Source organism: Chiloscyllium punctatum, chromosome 9 (genome assembly GCF_047496795.1).
Source record: "Chiloscyllium punctatum isolate Juve2018m chromosome 9, sChiPun1.3, whole genome shotgun sequence".
In the NCBI taxonomy this organism is placed as follows: domain Eukaryota; kingdom Metazoa; phylum Chordata; class Chondrichthyes; order Orectolobiformes; family Hemiscylliidae; genus Chiloscyllium; species Chiloscyllium punctatum.
This window is the reverse complement of record NC_092747.1, coordinates 35,814,458-35,832,507: the sequence shown is the minus strand read 5'-3', so window position 1 is coordinate 35,832,507 and position 18,050 is coordinate 35,814,458. Positions and strand designations below refer to the sequence as shown.

Below are 18,050 nucleotides of genomic sequence, written 5' to 3'. Positions count from 1 at the left end.
TCTCTTTTTCCTTGTTGCATTTGACAGGAGTTTACTGCAGTTTACAGTGCAAACATTCTCTGCTGCCAAATGGATAAAAATTGCCTTCACTTGATTGAATCGCACAGATGTTTCCTTCAGGCATATTACAAAGGTTCACTGATTCCTAATGGCAAATTAAATGTTTAGCTAGCACATACAGACTTAATCATAATGACGTCAGAATTGACGTCAGGACCTATGTCATTCTCTTAAGTGTACAATAAGGCATCATGATTTTGATGTATCACATATCCTCTATGATTTCATTTACAGTCAGCTAATACAACATCAACAATTTAAACTTATACAGCTCTTTAATGTAATGAAACACCCCAAGGTGCTTCTCAATAGCTATCAAACAAAATTTGACACCAAGCTACATAAGCAGGTGTGTACATGTGAGTAAAGGTTTGGTTACAAATGTATGTTTTAAGGCACCTTTTAAATGGAGGAATAGGATGTAGATAGGTACAGACATTTATGGAGGGAATTCTGGAGCTGGAATACTGATTTTTCATTCAATTATAGTCATTCGTCCAATCTTGCCTTAGTAATGGAAGTTTTTATTTCATGCAAATTAATTTTTATGCCATTTTCTTATCATTCAACTGACTAAAAAGAGAACTTTTTTTTCATATTCTTTGACAGGATATAGGCCAACACTTATTGCCCATTCCTAATTGCCTTTCAGAAAGTGATGATCTGCCTTTTTGAACAAATGCAACTCCATTACACACAGTTTTGCTAACAAAGGAGTTCTAGAATCTTGGCCCAGTGACAGTGATGGAGCAGCAATATAGTTCCAATATAGTTCCAAGGAAGAACTTGGAAGGGACTTGCAGGTGATTTTGTTCTTGTGCAACTGTGGCCCTTGTCCTTCCAGATGGTAGAGGTTGCAATTTTGCATGGTGATTCATTAGTGATTTGACGCAGTGCATTTTGTAGCTGGCACACAATACCATCACTGTACACATTAGTGGAAGGATTGAATGTTGAAGGTGGTGAATGGGGTACCAATCAAGGAGTCACTTTGCCATGATGGTGTTGAGCTTCTGCAGTTTTGATGGAGTTGCACTCATCTAGGCAAGTGAAGAACATTACTGACATGTAGATAATGCACAGGTTTTAAGAAGTCAGGAAATGAGCTGATCATCAAACAATTTCAAGCCTCTGACCTGCTTTTATAATTCTATGATTGGTCCAGTTCAGGTTCCAGTCAACAGCAACGTCCTGAAGGTTAATAATGTTAATAGTGGGGATTCAGCATGGTTACAGCATTGAATGTCAAGGACTGGTGGTTAAATTCTGTATTGCTGGAAATGATTATTCCCTGGCATTTGAGTGGTGTGAATGTTGCTTGCCATTTATAGGCCCAAGCTTAAATATTGTCCAGGTATTGCTGCATACAGAGAGGCTGTTGTATATGTTACTGAACATCTTACAATCATTAGCAAACATCCTCACTGCTGGTCTTATGATGGAGGGAAGGTCATGGATGAAACTGCTAAAGTTGGTTGGCCAAAGACACCACCCTGAGGAACACCTGTAGCAACTTCTGGGATTGAGATGGTTAACCACCAACAACCATTATTCTTTGTGCTAGATACGACTCCAAACAGTGGAAGGTTTTGTTTGATTTCCATTGATTTCAGTCTTGCTGAGGCTCCTTGAAACCGTATTATGTCAAATGGTGCCTTGACATTAAGGGCTGTCAATCCTCACAGTTTGAGTTCTGTTATTTTATCCATGTTTGGTCCAAGGCTGTAACAAAGCCAGGAGCAGGAATGATCCTGTCAGAACCCAAAGTGAGATGGTTATTCTTATGTAAGTAAGATTTGCTAGCACTGCAGTGACACCTTCTGTCACTTTGCTGATGACTAGGAGTAAAGTGATGTGCGATCATTGACCAGGTTGGAATTATCATGTTTTTTATGGACAGGACATACCCAAGCAATTTGCCACATTTTTGGGTAAATGCCAGTGTTGTAGCCGGCCTGTAACAGCTTGGTGAGAGTGTTGCTATTTTTGGAGCAGAACATTTTAGTACTACAGCCAGAATGTTGTTAGCTACCAAAGCCTTTTCAGGATCACATGCCTTCAGCTTTTTCTTAAAATCAGGTGAAGTGAATCAAATTGGCTAAATACTGGTATCTGGAACTGATACTGCTTTAGATATTCAACATAACAGGCTAATTTTGCATTCTGCCAACATTTATATTGGAGATTCCAGCTGAATCAGGCATGTCCTGTGATGTGGTAGTTCTGGTATTATGGGATTGTCATTGGGAAATTGTTGAGACAGAATCTTGGAAACAATTGGTCTTTGTACAGTACCTTGTGTCAATGGCCACCTCAAATTTTGTCATTGCCAGAGGTAGTTGTTCTGACAATTCCCATGATTCCATTCCATTATAATAGAACACGGTCAGTCAATTTTATTTCGCTCCATTGCTGTAATGATTTTCATTTCAGATCTTTGGTGTATTCCTTATACACTATTGTCAGTATTTTTTGGACTGGATAAACAAATATTTGCTAAGCTTTAAGTCTGATATTTCTGTTGCAATACCAAAGTGTCCCCTTCAAACCCTATATCTTTTGGCTGTCATCTGCTGAATATAAGAATCCTCATTGAAAATTGGTTTTAAGCTTAGCCCCCCCCCAGGTATCATTGTTTACTTGATTACTTAAAATAAAGCTGTCTGTTGGATGACCTTTTTTTACTGGTAAGTAATTGAGAATGTTTTAGCTTTGAATGTCATCTCCCATTGGTCCTATCATATTGGCAAAGGCAGAATGTCATCTTTTAGTGAACTGACATGATCCTGAGATTTTCCTGATGTACAAACCACTGGAAATATGATGCTGAGGACCTCAAGTGGAGGCTGAGATGAATCATCCACTCACCACTACTGACTTAAATGGTTGCAAATTCCTCAGCCTGGTCTTTTGTACCGATGTGCTAAGCCTCCCCATCATTGAGGAGCAGAACATTTGCAGAGGCTCCTCTTCTACTTAGTTGTTTAATTGACCACTGCCCCTGGATGTGTCAAGATTGCAGAGTTCAGATATAATCTGTTGAAAGTAGGATAGCTTAGTCCTGTCTATTGCATGCTGCTTCTGCTGTTTGACTTGTAAGTAGTCCTGTGTTGTAACTTCACCAGGTTGAACATCATTTTAAAATATGTCTGGTGCTGCTACTGGCATGCCTTTTGTAATACTTTCAGATATCAACCTTGCCAACATCTGGTATTCTGGTGTGTGTAGTTCACTTCCACTGATCCTCCTTTCTCTGTGATGAGTCCTGGGCCTGTCTAGTTATTAGTGGAAGAGGTAGCCCATGAGTGAGACTAAACAGAAAAAGTGTTTGCTTTCTATAACATTGTTATTAATTGCATGATAGCAATAAGGGCAGCTAAGATTAACCCATTAGGCATAATCACTGAGGATTCTCAGGAGCTGTACAGAATATATCTGCTTTCTTTGACCATTTTTGCAGAACTCAACTACCTCCACCCAAAGACTATGTAATATCCACAGCTTGGTTGGAGCTCGATGTAACATTAAAATTATTTCCTTCTGTATCAATTCCCAATACAACATCTCCTCAGAAGCACTTTCCCCTGTAATTAGCCATTATATATTGTTGTATATACCAATGTTAGATTTACTACTCCCCCAGTCTCTAACGTCATAAAAGTAATCAGTCAGGCTATTTCACAAACCCTTTAGAGCATCATCTTTTCAGATTTGAATGAAGGGTAGGTTTTTGTTTGAGAGATTTTGACCTTAATTCTGATCAGTGAAATACTTCTTTACTTGAGAATCTTTTATCACCAGATATCCTTTGTAGATGATGTTTATGCTAGACCTAATTATTGGCTCATCATCTCATCTGGAGGACCTTGAATTCTCCTGAATTCCCTTTGCAGAGGAACTCTTCCTTGATGACTCAGGTAGTTGTCTCATTACATCATCTGGGAGACTGTTAATCCAAATGTCCATCATGGGAGAGACTGCTCTGTTTGAAAGAAAAAGTACTCTCTTCTTTGTGGTACCTTGGACATCTGGAATGGGCAATGCCTTTTTGATTGGAACATTTCCCTTTTGTTTTGCAGTACCCAATTGCATAGATCAGGCAGTTTTTTTCTTCTCAACACTGTTCTAGCATTGGTCGGGTTCACACGGAATCATATGCAGTCCACCTCCTTTATCTTCAAACAAGACTGTACTTTCAAATTTCTGACACACTTGGGCTGAAGTATATAAAGTTTTTACTTTAGCCTATTGATCAGTTGGATAGCGGTCTCCTTCTGTGATTGTTTGTCTGGTGAACTAGGATTTTTTCATACCCTTAGTCACGTTACTGGAAGATTGCTTCTCATTCAGCATTAGTCTTGCCATTTGCATTGTCTGTTCTGAGAGAGAAGGTAGGGGATTGAACATTTCCACCAATCCCATAAGTCTGGGCCTTCTTTCCTGTTGACAGTATAGGAAGAGTGCTCTTACGCCAACATAGATAACCTCACCAGATTCTTTCTTCAATTTGGGTTCCACTAATCTGGAAAGGTCAATGAAATCTTCTATTGGCTTCTCCTTGGCTAGTTGTGAACAACAGTTTGTTTCTTAATAGTTGTTCTCTTGACTTTAGTTGAACTGTTTCTGCTACTACACGGATGTTAAGAATAAGACATGCTCATCAGATGATAACTACACATGCTGATTGTGAACCATGTACACATTTTCAGTTTGTGCTTCAGTGTTAACTGTAACAAACTTAATTTGGTCTTTCAGGAAAGAGACACAGAGAATTAACCTAAAGTTCATGTTGTTGATTGAATGGATATGTTCTTGTCAGCAGCGATACAGCCTTACTGCAGCTGAAGCAAGTGGGGAACTGATATCTTCACATACAGCAAATGACGTTCCTTCTTTAAGGGTAGAGTCATAGACTCCTACAGCATGGAAACAGACCCTTTGGTCCGAACAGTCCATGCCGAACATAATCCTAAACTAAACTATTCCCACCTGCCTGTGTTTGGCCCAAATCCCTCCAAACAATTCTTATTCATGTATTTATCCTAATGCCATTTATACACTGTAACTGTACCTGCATTCACCCCTTCCTCTGGATGTTCATTCCACACCTGAACCACTCTTGATGGAAAAAAAATTTCCTCTCAACTCTTTAATATCTTTCTTCTCTCACCTTAAAAGCATGTCCCTTAGTCTCAAAATTCCCCATCCTAGGGAAAAAAAACCTGTGATTCAACTTTTCCAAACCTTTCATGATATTATCACTCTCTATAAGGTCACCTCTCAACCTCCTATGCTCCAGTGAAAGAATTCCCAGCCTATCTCGCCTCTCCTTATAACTGAAACCCTCTATTTCCTGAAACATACTGGTGAATCTCTTCTGAAACCTCTCCTGCTTAATAATATCCATCCTATACCAGTGCAAGCAAAACTGGACACAAAACTTCAGAGAAAGTGAGGACTGCAGATGCTGGAGATCAGAGCGGAAAATGTGTTGCTGGAAAAGCGCAGCAGGTCAGGCAGCATCCAAGGAACAGGAGAATCGACATTTCGGGCATGAGCCCTTTGGGCATGATTTCCTGAAGAAGGGCTCATGCCCGAAACGTCGATTCTCCTGCTCCTTGGATGCTGCCTGACCTGCTGCACTTTTCCAGTAACACACTTTCAGCACAGTACTTCAGAAGATGCCTCACCAACATCCTATGCTAACCACCTTCTTAACCACCCTATCTACATGTGATGCAAACTTCAAAGAAATATGTCCTTGAACCTCTAGATGTCTCTGTTCTACAATACCACCAAAGCCCTACTGTTAGTTGTGTATTTGGGTGGCACAGTGGTTAGCACTGCTGCCTCATGGCACCAGAGATCCGGGTTCAATTCCTGCCTTAGGTGACTGTCTGTGTGGAGTTTGCACATTTTCCCCATGTCTGCATGGGTTTTCTCCCACAATCCAAAAATGTGTAGGTTAGGTGAGTTGGCTATGCTAAATTGCCTGTAGTATTAGGTGTAGGGGAATGGATCTGGGTGGGTTGTGCTTTGGCAGGTCGGTGTGAACTTGTTGGGCTGAAGGGCCTGTTTCCCCACTGTAAGTAACCTCATCTAAGTCCTGCCATTGTTTATTTTACCAGAATGCAATACATAGCATTTATCCAAATTAAACTCCATCTGCCTTTCTTCAGCTCATTGAACCAATTGATCAAGATCTGTTTGTACTCTTAAATAACTTTCTTCACTGTCCACTATACCATTAATTTTGGTGTCATCCGTAAGCGTGCTAACCGTGCCTTCTATATTCTCATCTAATTCATTTATATAAATGACAAATAAAAGGGGACTCAGCACTGACCCCTGTGGAACCTATTGGTCATAGGCCTCCAGTCAGAAAAACAACCCTCCACCATCACTCTCTGTCTCCTAATGTTAAGTCAATTTTGTATCCAGTTGACAAGCTCTTCCTGAAACCCATGTGATCTAAATTTACTAATTTGTCTACCATGCAGAACCTTGTCAAAGGCTTTATTAAAATCCAAGAAAACAACGTCACCCCCTCTGCCCTCATCAATCTTCATGGTTACTTCCTCAAAAAACTCAATCAAGTTTGTGAGACACAAAAAATAAAGAAGTCATTATTCCTTTGTGTCTTAACTACTCTTTGTTCTTCTTTTCATTCATGGATTTATTCTTGCCTCAGAGTGTACATGAAAGGATGTTTTCAGTTAGCTGTCTGCCTTCCAGGGGTTGTGACAGTTTGAGTATCAGAGCTTTGCTGCTTCAATCAATAGTTCCTTGATTCATCATCACTACTGTAGCCCAAGATCCAGCTGTTGTGGAAAGATACCATTTCACTCCACCACTGCCATCAACATCCAAGACAAGGGGTTATATAGATCCTACATGTCCTCCGAGGGAGCTGAGAATACTGTTAAAGATTGATGCTGCTGGTGAAAGTTGTGAAGTTGTGGTGGGGTGGGAGTATGGGGGGAGTGTGAAGTGGAAGTAAACAATTTAATGCTACTGGTTAAATGGTAATGGCTAAAAGATGTACAGTGAGTTCACTAGTTGTGGAGTATAGCGTTATTTCTGCTTTCCCTCTAAAAATGACCATTGAGCGTTTGCATAAGGAGCTATGTCACAGTGGCATCCAGTCACATGGAACCTGAGTCTGAAAGGTGCAGGTGGTGCCCTTTCTTACTATCTCTTGTATATTGTTATGCTTAATAAAACCTGTTAATATTCACCTGACTACAGGAAACACCTGTACTTTGAGATGAAAATCTTGAAGTTATTATGTCACTATTAAATAAAAAGAAATTGTATACTTAGACATGGTGGTTCAGAATTTTCCACATCAGCACTTGCCAGCCGATGAAATTCCACCAGTAAAAAGAATAATAGGCCTTGACAATGGAGACAATCATTCAATATATTAACATGATGTTGGTTTTATGCCTTATTTTCCTCAGCATTTATTCATTGGATACTCACATGGGAGAGCAGACAAAGAAACCCTGGTATTGGGGTTCCACAGAGACAAGGCAAGTTTAATGATGAGGTTTCAGATGCAACATTCAGATCAACTAACAAAAGAATATTGGAGAAATACTGGCTCCCCAGCATATCTTTGAGATAGCCCTTGAACTGCTGCCCTCCAAGAGCATGCAGGGTCCCCCTTGCCAAAGTCCATGTAAGAATTTCCAGAGGAGAGGGCCATGTCAGAAATGTGCCCAGTCTATGCAAAATATGAGAAAAGTTGATTGTCAGCATTAAAAGCTATTAGTGCAGTAAAATTTATGACTGCAGCTGGAATAATAGAAGAATTTGTCTTTCTTGCATATTAGAATGTTTTAATGTATTAGTTCAAGTGATAAGTAGAGCAGGTGATGGTTTTGGACAATGAAGTCCTTGGAAGGAAGTCTTATGTACTAGCTATTTAATAGTAAAGACTTGTTTGCTCTGAACGTAATCAGCTGTGAATATTTTAAATTATTGTGTTTGATTAATTTTCATTAATGAATGGACGAGTGAGTCAATCATTTTTATTTTGTGCAATCATTAAGGTAGAACTTCCCATCTACTGGAGGAAATGATGCAACAAGTTAAATATAAGTAATATTCCTACAATTTATGAGATATAGAACTTTAATGCTTTGCTCATTAGTTGTAGAGCTGAATCTACTCAGGGTATTTGGCCTCAGCCATGTAGAGCTTTGTAAACAACTTAATTGTACTTGAAGCTAGATTGCACTTATAAAACAGCCAATATATTCCGTAACTGTAGTGATTCAATAATGTTGTATAAAATCCAAGTACATTAACAATGCTTAATATTTACGTTGGTTAAATTTTTACGTTATGTTATCGTCTGAGTCAGGAGATTGAAGGCAGGTAGACAGTTTCAAATAGAACCAGCAGTCACTCTATAACCAATATGTTTTCCACAACACGAATTTTCTCATTTAGTTTAATTTTGTGTTTTATTAATCTAATAAAAAAATTAACATTATCAGTAGCCATCTGGTGTTCTGTTCCAAATCTATTACGAGCAGCTCACATCTTGGTCACGTATTTATATAACTAATTATGTGGCCTTTACCTTAAAGACACCAACACATTAACTGCACGGGTTTATCCTTCTAGTTGTGTTGGAAGTGAGAATAACATGAGAATCTGCAGAGAAAGTAAATTGTAAAAAAAATGTAAATGTTAAAAAGGTGATATTAGGCTTAAAGTTGTGGAAGTTCACTATAAAACTTATTATTTGGTAAGACATTGAAGCATTGAAAGCACTTGTTAAAATACAGTGCTAAGTGCTGAGTGAAGTGCCTCAGGAATCTTTTTGGACACAACAATTGTTTCCAATTTGCATGAATTACCCGAGCAACATTGAAGTTGGCATGGAGCTTGTGCTGCCATTTTCCGTTTTATTATTGGGTCTCCCTGACAGCTGGTCTTATCATATCCACTACTGGAAACCAATTGTATTTAGAAACTTAACCTGATTAGATTTGCAAATAATACTGACTGAGAAGGCAAAACTGTGGGCGGCTTAGAAATGACAAAATCAGTTCGATAAAGTATTTAATCGGATAGAACAAGATGAAACAGATTGTAGGCTGAAAACTGAGATGCATGAGTCATGTATAAATGTGGGGAAATGGCCAAAGAAAACACTAGAAGACATCTAAGTGTTGTGTGTTTTTTTACACACCCAAACATCCAATCATTGTGTAGTAACTAAAGCAACTAGTATGCTAGTAGAAATGGAAACAAGTGATGATATACTATCTAGGTTGCACAGTGCTCCAGTTGCACCACACCCTAAGTTACTGAATACACTTCTGGTTACTAAAACACAGGAAAATCATCATTCGTTGGAGGTGGTGATGAAACAGTCACAGGTTTTTACGATGAGAAAAGATTGATTTAATGTGAGAGTTTCAGCAATGAAGATCTTTGAATCTTTAAGTTGGAATTCATCTTAGGAATGTTCTTAGCTATCAGTCTTGTCAGGGGAGTTTGTGATTCTCCCACAAATTAGAACATGCTTTTAACCACTCAAGTAAACTTAACCAGACTCAGGATAAAGTTAAAAATCACACAACACCAGGTTACAGTCCAGCAGGTTTATTTGGAAGTACTAGCTTTCAGAGTGCTACTCCTTCATCAGGTTGTCTCCACAACCCAATGCAACACCGACTCCTCGATATCAAGAATCAGGATGTCATTGTATTCCTTAAACTATCCACTATACACAGTAGGTGATATGTTTCTACATTGATCTTAACTCTGAAACGCAAAAGAAAATAGATTCTATCAGTCTGTAGTTCAAGTTTGTTTCACAGTAAACTACTTAGTAAAACCAGTACATTTATAGTAGTTGAACATTTATTGTTCTCCTCAAAATTGTTAAAATAAATATTTCTTGTGTTTCAACACTTGATATAAAGTTGATCTTTGGTTGCTCATTCTTACATAATGAAATTGCTAACAGCTTCTAATGTGCTCTGTATACCCCAAAATAACTGCGACCTGGAAGAAAGTTAATCTCACAATTTACAATCCTCTGAAGTTGCTCTGAAAAATTAAAGATTCTCATATGTGAGTGCCTTTACCATAATAAAATGTCCCAAAGTGCAAACATTAGGTGGTCAGGCATTTATAATCTACTCCTACACAAGAATATCCCAATCTCCGTAATGATATGCAATTATTTTAACACAATTTAATAGGAAAGCTATTGTAGAGATGACAGGGACTATACATTCTACAAACATTGACAAAAACATGCTCTAAGTGCATTTGGCAGATTACGCACAGTATATATCCTTTATGAACAATGCAATCAGCTAACATGACTAGTTTTAAATCCAGTAATAAATGCATTAATAACTACACAAAACTGTAGTATTATCTGTCAAGAATGTAGCAGAGTCAGTGTTCTAATCTTTTTGGACACAACAATTGTGTCATAGTATGGTAGAACCTATACTTCTGCACCTCTAGTTAATCAACTACAAGAAACATTGGACAGGGAAAGAAAATCATATATCACGCCTAAATGTTCATATCTTCTGTTTATGGGAAGAACTAATTTTTTCTTTTGTTTCACACTTCAGGGAAATTTTGGATGACATGATGAGACAAAAAAAAAGTACATAAAAGTTGACATAATGCATCTAATAAAGATTTTAGCATTAAAGTGTAATGTGCTTTGTAAGAAAGTAAATATTTTCTTGATGATGATTAGGTTGAAGTTATTACAATATAATTAATATTATATCTAATATGTTGATTACCAGGCACACTCCAAGACTTGGCATATCTACAATGAACATTTTCGCCAATCTCAGCAAGGTCTCGTGTCAATTGCTTTGGCTTCTCATTGGGTTGCGCCAAAAAATGGGGACATAACCCCTGAAGCTGTGCAGCTCTGCCAGTGCTCTATCAACTCTGTACTGGGTTGGTTTGCGAAACCAATATTTGTAGATGGTGATTATCCAGAGTGTATGAAGAATAACCTCAAATCACTGTTGCCAGCTTTTAATGATGGAGAGAAATTGGAAATAAAGAAAACAGCTGATTTTTTTGCACTTTCATTTGGACCACTAAGTTTTCGACTTTTGGACTCAAACCTGTTATTTAACCAGTCAAAAAAATATCTTCTGAGGCAGCTTCTCTATTGGATTCACACTGAATACAACAACTCAAAAATATTCATTGTAGAAAATGGCTGGGATGACAGCAGCGGCAGCACGAAGACTGAGGATGTTTATAACATGTATCCCTTAAAGACCTTTCTCATGGATGTACTGAAAGGTAACATTTTTCTCCCATTTGATGGTATTTTACAAGTTCCACTTTAAGTTTCATTGATAATATTCTTTTAAAAAATGAACTCTAACCATTCTTTAATCTTTACAAACAGGAAATACATTTTGATGTAAAATAGTACACCTGCAGGAAGATCTGACTCCAATAGATTTAAATGGGAATTGGGCAAAAAGAATGAATGAAAGAATTTGCATTTATACATTGTCTTTCACAAATAGGACAGTCATTCAATCATAGAGCTGTACAGCACAGAAACAACTTCGGTCCAACTCATCAATGCCGACCAGGTATCCTAACCTAAGCTAGTGCCATTTGCCAGCATTTGGCCCAAATCCCTCTAAACCTTTCCTATTTATATACCTATTCAAATGCGTTTTACATGTTGTAATTGTACCAGTCTTCACCATTTCCTCTGCCAGCTCTTTCCATGCATGTACCAATTTCTGTGTGTGAAAAAATTGCCCTTAGATCCCTTTTAAATCTTTTCCATCTCACTTTAAACCTATGTCTTCCGGTTTTGAACTCCTCCATCCCAGGGAAAAGACCTTGTCTATTTACCCTATCCATGCCACTCATGATCTTATAAACCTCTATAAGGTCACCCTCAGCCTTCGACACTCCAGGGAAAACAGCCCCAGCCTATTTAGCCTCTCCTTATAGGTCAAACCCTCCAACCCTGGCAACAAGTTGTAAATCTTTTCTAAACTCTTTCAAGTTTTACAGCATCTTTCCTATAGCAGGAAGCCCAGAATTGCATGCAGTATTCCAAAAGTAGCCTAGCCAATGTAGTGCACAGTCATAACATACCTGTCTTTGTAGCAGTTGGGAAAGCTGGCCAGATTTCCAACATGTTGGTGCCTCACATGTCAGATTGATGGAGGCCTCCAACTGGTCCACTATGGGGATGGTCAGAGGCAGGGATGGCAGGTAACTGGATCACCTTTGAAACTCATTCTCTTGCTCTGCTGCTTATTAATCTGAATTACCTCTCTTCCCATGATCTCATCCCACGACAAGTTGGTAAAGAACACTTACATTCTTGCTGATGGATCCTCTGAGGAATAGGCCTCTATTGGCCTTTTAAGACAGAGAAGCTGCTGACCTCTGATTAGCTGGTGTCAGTGAGCAGGTTATTGCCAAGCAGGTGTTGCTTGATAACACTGTTAATAGTACCTTCCATCACTTTACTGATGATCAAGAGTAGACTGATGGGGCAGTAATTGGCTGGATTGGATTTGCCCTGCTTTGTATGTACAGTGCATACGTGGGTAATTTTCCACGTTGTCCATAAATGCCAGTGTTATAGCTGTACTGGATCAACTTGGCAATAGGTGGAGAAAGTTCTGGAGCATCAGTCTTCAGTACTATTGCCAGAATGTTCTCATGGCCTATACCCTTGCTGTATCATATAATTCCAACTATTTCTTGATATCACATGGAGTGAATTGAATCGGGTGAACATTGGTATCTATAATGCTGTGGCCCACTGGAGGAGGCTGAGGTGGATCAGCCACTTGCTACTTCTGGCTGAAGATTGCTGTGAATGCTTCAGCTTTCTCTTTTGCATTGATGGGCTTTTTCTTCATTGAGGATAGGAATATTTGTGGAGCCATTTCCTTCAGTGAGTTGTTTAAATTTCCCCCACCATTCACAACTGGATGCAGCAGGACTGCAGAGCTTGGATCTGATCCACTGTTTGTGGGATTGCTTAGCTCTGTCGATGACTTGTTGCTTATGCTTTTTGGCATGCAAGTAGTTCTGTCTGGCAGCTTCACCAGGTTGACACCTCATTTTTAGCTATGTCTGCTACTACTCTTGGCATGCCCTCCTGCACTCTCCAATGAACCAGAGTTGATTCTCTGGTAACGGTTTAGTTGGGGTTATGCCTGACCATGATGTTGCAGGTTATGTTGGAGTACAATTCTGCTGCTGTTGATGGCCCACATTCCCTCATGGTTGCCCAGTCTTGAGTTGTTAGATCAGTTTGAAGTCTGTCCCATTTAGCATGGTGATAGTGCCACACAACACAATGGAGGGTATGCTCAATGTGAAGGTGGGAATTCATTTCCAGGAGGTGGCCACTCAGAGTCTTAGATATCTACAGCTTAGAAAAAAGCCCTTGCGCCCATTACATCTGTGCTGGTCAAAAACAATTACCTAATTTTCCAGCACTTGGCCCATAGGCTTGAATGTCTTGGCATCGTAAGTGCACATCTCAAACTTTTTAAATGTTATGAGGGTTACTGACTATACCACCCTTACGGCAGTGAGTTCCAGATTCCCACTACCCTTTGGGTGAAAAAGTTTATTTCACATTCTCTCTAACCTCTGTCCCTTAAATACATGCCCCTTGGTCATTTTGGTCCCCACACCTCAGGAAGGACATACTCATGGGATTGTACTCATTGGAGTTTAGAAGATTAATGGGGAGATCTAATAGAAACTTACAAGATAATACATGGCTTGGAAAGGGTGGACGCTAAGAAATTGTTTCCGTTAGGCGAGGAGACTAGGACCCGTGGACACAGCCTTAGAATTAGAGGGGGTAAATTCAGAACAGAAATGCGGAGACATTTCTTCAGCCAGAGAGTGGTGGGCCTGTTGAATTCATTGCCGCGGAGTGCAGTGGAGGCCAGGACGCTAAATGTCTTCAAGGCAGAGATTGATAGATTCTTGATGTCACAAGGAATTAAGGGCTATGGGGAGAATGCGGGTAAGTGGAGTTGAAATGCCCATCAGCCATGATTGAATGGCGGAGTGGACTCAATGGGCCGAATGGCCTTACTTCCACACCTATGTCTTATGGTCTTACTGATCCCTCGAAGGTAAAATATTTCTTCTTGTCTAGGCTATCTATGCCTCTCATAATTTTATACATCTCTATCATGTTCCCTCTCAATCTCTTCTGCTCTGTGGAAAACAAGCCTGGTCTGTCCAATCCCTCTTCATAACTGACACTGTCCAGCCCACACAACATCCAGCTATATCTCCTGTGCACCCACTCCAGTGCTATCAAGTTTCTCATATAGTGTGGGTTCCAGAAGTTTTGCTAGCCCACCGTGTCATTAATGTCTGGGGGGCTGGGGTCACAGGGGGATTTGCCTTGATCATGTTGACTATTTGATGGTGTTCTGTGGAGTCATGAACCTTAATCTTTGCTTCATGTTAATACTGGATATTAGAAAATTAGTTGTGCATGTGTACATTATTGATTATATGATTGTTCTTACTCTGTACGGTTTATTCTGTAAATATTAAGCTTTATTCTCTCGCTAACTATCTGGATCTCACATTTTGTCTATTTTAAAACTAAGATTTACTGGTCTGTAATCAGATTGTAACATAGGTTTGGTAGCCTGGTCCAGGACCATAACAAGTCTCTAGTGTATTATAACAAATGTGACAGTCAATGAGCAATGAGCTAATGACTGAATAATCTGTATTTGAAACGTTGGTTGAGGGATAACTAGTGGCCAGGAACCAGGGAAAATTTCTCTTCTCTTCAAAATAATGCTGTTTGCACTTTTACATCCATCCAATGGATTTGATGAGGCATCTGTCTAATAATTCTTCCAACATCTCTGACAGTACAGCTCCCTATCACGTGGACATGTTGACTCAGAGATGAGAGTAGGACCACTGAACCAAAGCTAGCATGTCAAATTAAACAACCACAATATGATGTGAAAGAATCATTATATGTTAATCAGTTGTGCTATTAGAAAATCCAGATCCTGATTTTATGATGGCAGTAATGGCCAAACTATTGGTTTTATTGGAGTAAGGACAGTGAATGCTGACAGCAGCTTCAGAAGCCTGCAGAGATGTAGATTAACATGGCAGTCCAGAAATTATTGTCAGCAATTGTATTCGTTTTTGCTGGAGGGTTGGTCAATTTTGCAGCTGCCTGGGAATTAGGCTCAGTTTTAATCTAACAATTATATTGTCATAGAGTCATACAGCATGGCTACAGACTCTTTGATCCAACTCAAGCACGCCGATCAGCCATCTCAATCTGACCTAGTCTTATTTGCTAGCGTTTGGTTCACATCCCTCTAAACCCTTCCCATTCATATACCCGTTCAGATGCCTTTTAAATGTTATACTAGCACCCACTACATCATCTGGCAGCTTGTATCATACACGCAACACCCTCTGCATGAAATAAAAATCTCTCGAGTCCTTTTTTTATCCTCCCCCTCTCATCTTAAACCTATGCCCTCTAGTTTTGGATTCCCTCATCCTTGGAGAAAGATTTTGGCTGTTCACCCTATGCATGCTCCTCATGATTTTATAAGACCATAAGACATAGGAGTGGAAGTAAGGCCATTCGGCCCATCGAGCCCACTCCTCCATTTAATTATGGCTGATGGGCGTTTCAACTCCACTTACCCACACTCTCCCCATAGCCTTTAATTCCTTGCAAGATCAAGAATTTATCAATCTCTGCCTTGAAGACATTTAACATCCCGGCCTCCAGTCTGCTCCATGGCAACGAATTCTATTATAAACCATTATAAGGGTCACTCCTCAGTCTCTGCCACTCCAGGGAACAAAGTCCCAGCCTATTTAGCCTCTCCCTATAGCTCAAACCCTCCAGTGCTGGTAACATCCTTGTAAATCTTTTCTGCACCCTCTCAAATCTAACAAGATCCGTCCTATAGAAGGGCAGCCAGAATTGTACAGAGTATTCCAAAAGTGGCCTAACCAATGTCCTGAATTCCCAAATAATTACTCAGCTAAGTACTAACGGACTGCCTGATGGTTTGCAGAGTGTCCTGAGAATGAGGTAATTTCTCCAACATGCTAAAACTTCCCACACAATTCCCACGGTGATTAGTGCATTAGATTTCAACTCATAACTCAGGTCCTAACTTCCGTGTCCACCAATCTCAAGACTGGATCGAGGCCAACGTTCTGCCAATTTAAAAAAAAGTGTTATCAACTCAGTTGTGATATCTTGTCACTAAATGGAGAATTCTTTTCCCCTGAGAGAGAGTGTCTGTTCTCTTTCAATGAATGCACAGCAATCAATTAATCATTAAAGTCTTAGAAATACTTCTCTAATCACAATCCGTGATTTTCTTTTCTCCATAACTATTAGTTATGCTTGAGTATTCATGATGTCAAAATTTACTTTCTTCCATCTACATAGAGTCATAGAATCATAGAAATGCACAGCACAGAAACAGACCCTTTGGTCAAACTCGTCCATGCCAACCAGATATCCTAAATTAATCTAGTCCCATTTGCTAGCACTTGGCCCATATCCCTCTAAACCCTTCCTATTCATATACCCATCCAAATACCTTTTAAATGTTAAAAGTCACACAATACCAGGTTATAGTCCAAAAGGTTTACTTGGACGCATTAGCTTTCGGAGCACTGCTCCTTCATCAGGTTGCTATTTTAAATGTTGTAATTGTACCAGTTTCCTTCATTTCCTCTGGCAGCTCATTCCACAAATGCACCACTCTCTGCATGACAAAGTTGCCCTTAGGTCCCTTTTAAATCTTTCCCCTCTTACCCTAAACGTATACCCTCTAGTTCTGGATTCCCCCACCACAGGGAAAGCACCTTGTCTATTTGCCCTATCCATGCTCCTCGTGATTTTATAAATATCGATAAGGTCACCCCTCAGCCTCCCACTCTCCTGGGAAAACAGCTCTAGCCTATTTAGCCTCTCCCTATAACTCAAATCATCCAACCCTGGCAACATCTTGTAAATCTTTTCTGAACTCTTTCAAGTTTCCCAACATCCTTCCAATAGGAGGGAGACCAGAATTGCACACGATGTTCCAAAAGTGGCCTAACCAATGTCCTGGGCAGCTGCAACATGACCTCCCAACACCGGTACTCAATGCCCTGACAACAAAGGCAAGCATATGAAACACCTTCTTCACTTCACTGTCTATTTTTGACTCTACCTTTATGGAACTATGAAACTGCACTTCAAGATCTGTTCAGCAACACTCTCCAGGACCTTACCATTAAGCGTCCTGATTTGGCTTTTCAACATGCAACACCTAACATTTATCTAAATTAGATTCCATCTGCCATTCCTCGACCTTTTGGCCCATCTGATCAAGATCCCATTATATTCTAAAATAACCTTCTTTGCTGTCCACTACTCCTCCAGTTTTAGTGTCATCTGCAAACTCACTAACTACACCTTCTATGTTCACATCCAAATCATTTATATAAATGATGAAAAGCAGTGGATGCAGCACTGATCCTTGTGACACTCCACAGATCACATCTGATTATCAGTCATGTATTAGAAAAACTTGACTTCAGATTTAATTCAAGCTCAGCATATTTTAAAACAACACTTAGCTCAATTTTTAAACATTAGAGTCTTAACTTCAAGGAATTGAATCCCAACTATAACAGACGTTTGTAATCCGGTTTCTCTTAAGGGTTAAATGTTGGCCATCTGGTAGTAGATAATGCGAGTATTCCTGAAAAAAAATGACTTGTTGCAGTTTTCATCTTGCACTCAATTCTGACAGCAGAGTGTTGACTGATTGGAAGGTAGACTTTCATTGGTAGAAACATTACCCATCTTCCCTCTCTCATGAATGCAGAATACTTTACAACATTAGTCAAAGCACAGGAGAATTACTTTGACAATATTTATTCCTCAGTCAACAGCATAT

The 18,050-nt window shown here is 39.5% G+C and overlaps 1 protein-coding gene across 1 annotated transcript in view; it reads left to right on the top strand.

Annotated features, from left to right (window-relative positions):
* Nucleotides 1–18,050, top strand: part of kl (klotho) — a 97,142-nt gene that overhangs the window by 21,074 nt on the left and 58,018 nt on the right. Inside the window, exon 2 of the mRNA XM_072577230.1 lies at nucleotides 10,860–11,376. Within this exon, the coding sequence (XP_072433331.1) occupies nucleotides 10,860–11,376 (517 nt within the window). The remainder of the gene's footprint in view (nucleotides 1–10,859; nucleotides 11,377–18,050) is intronic.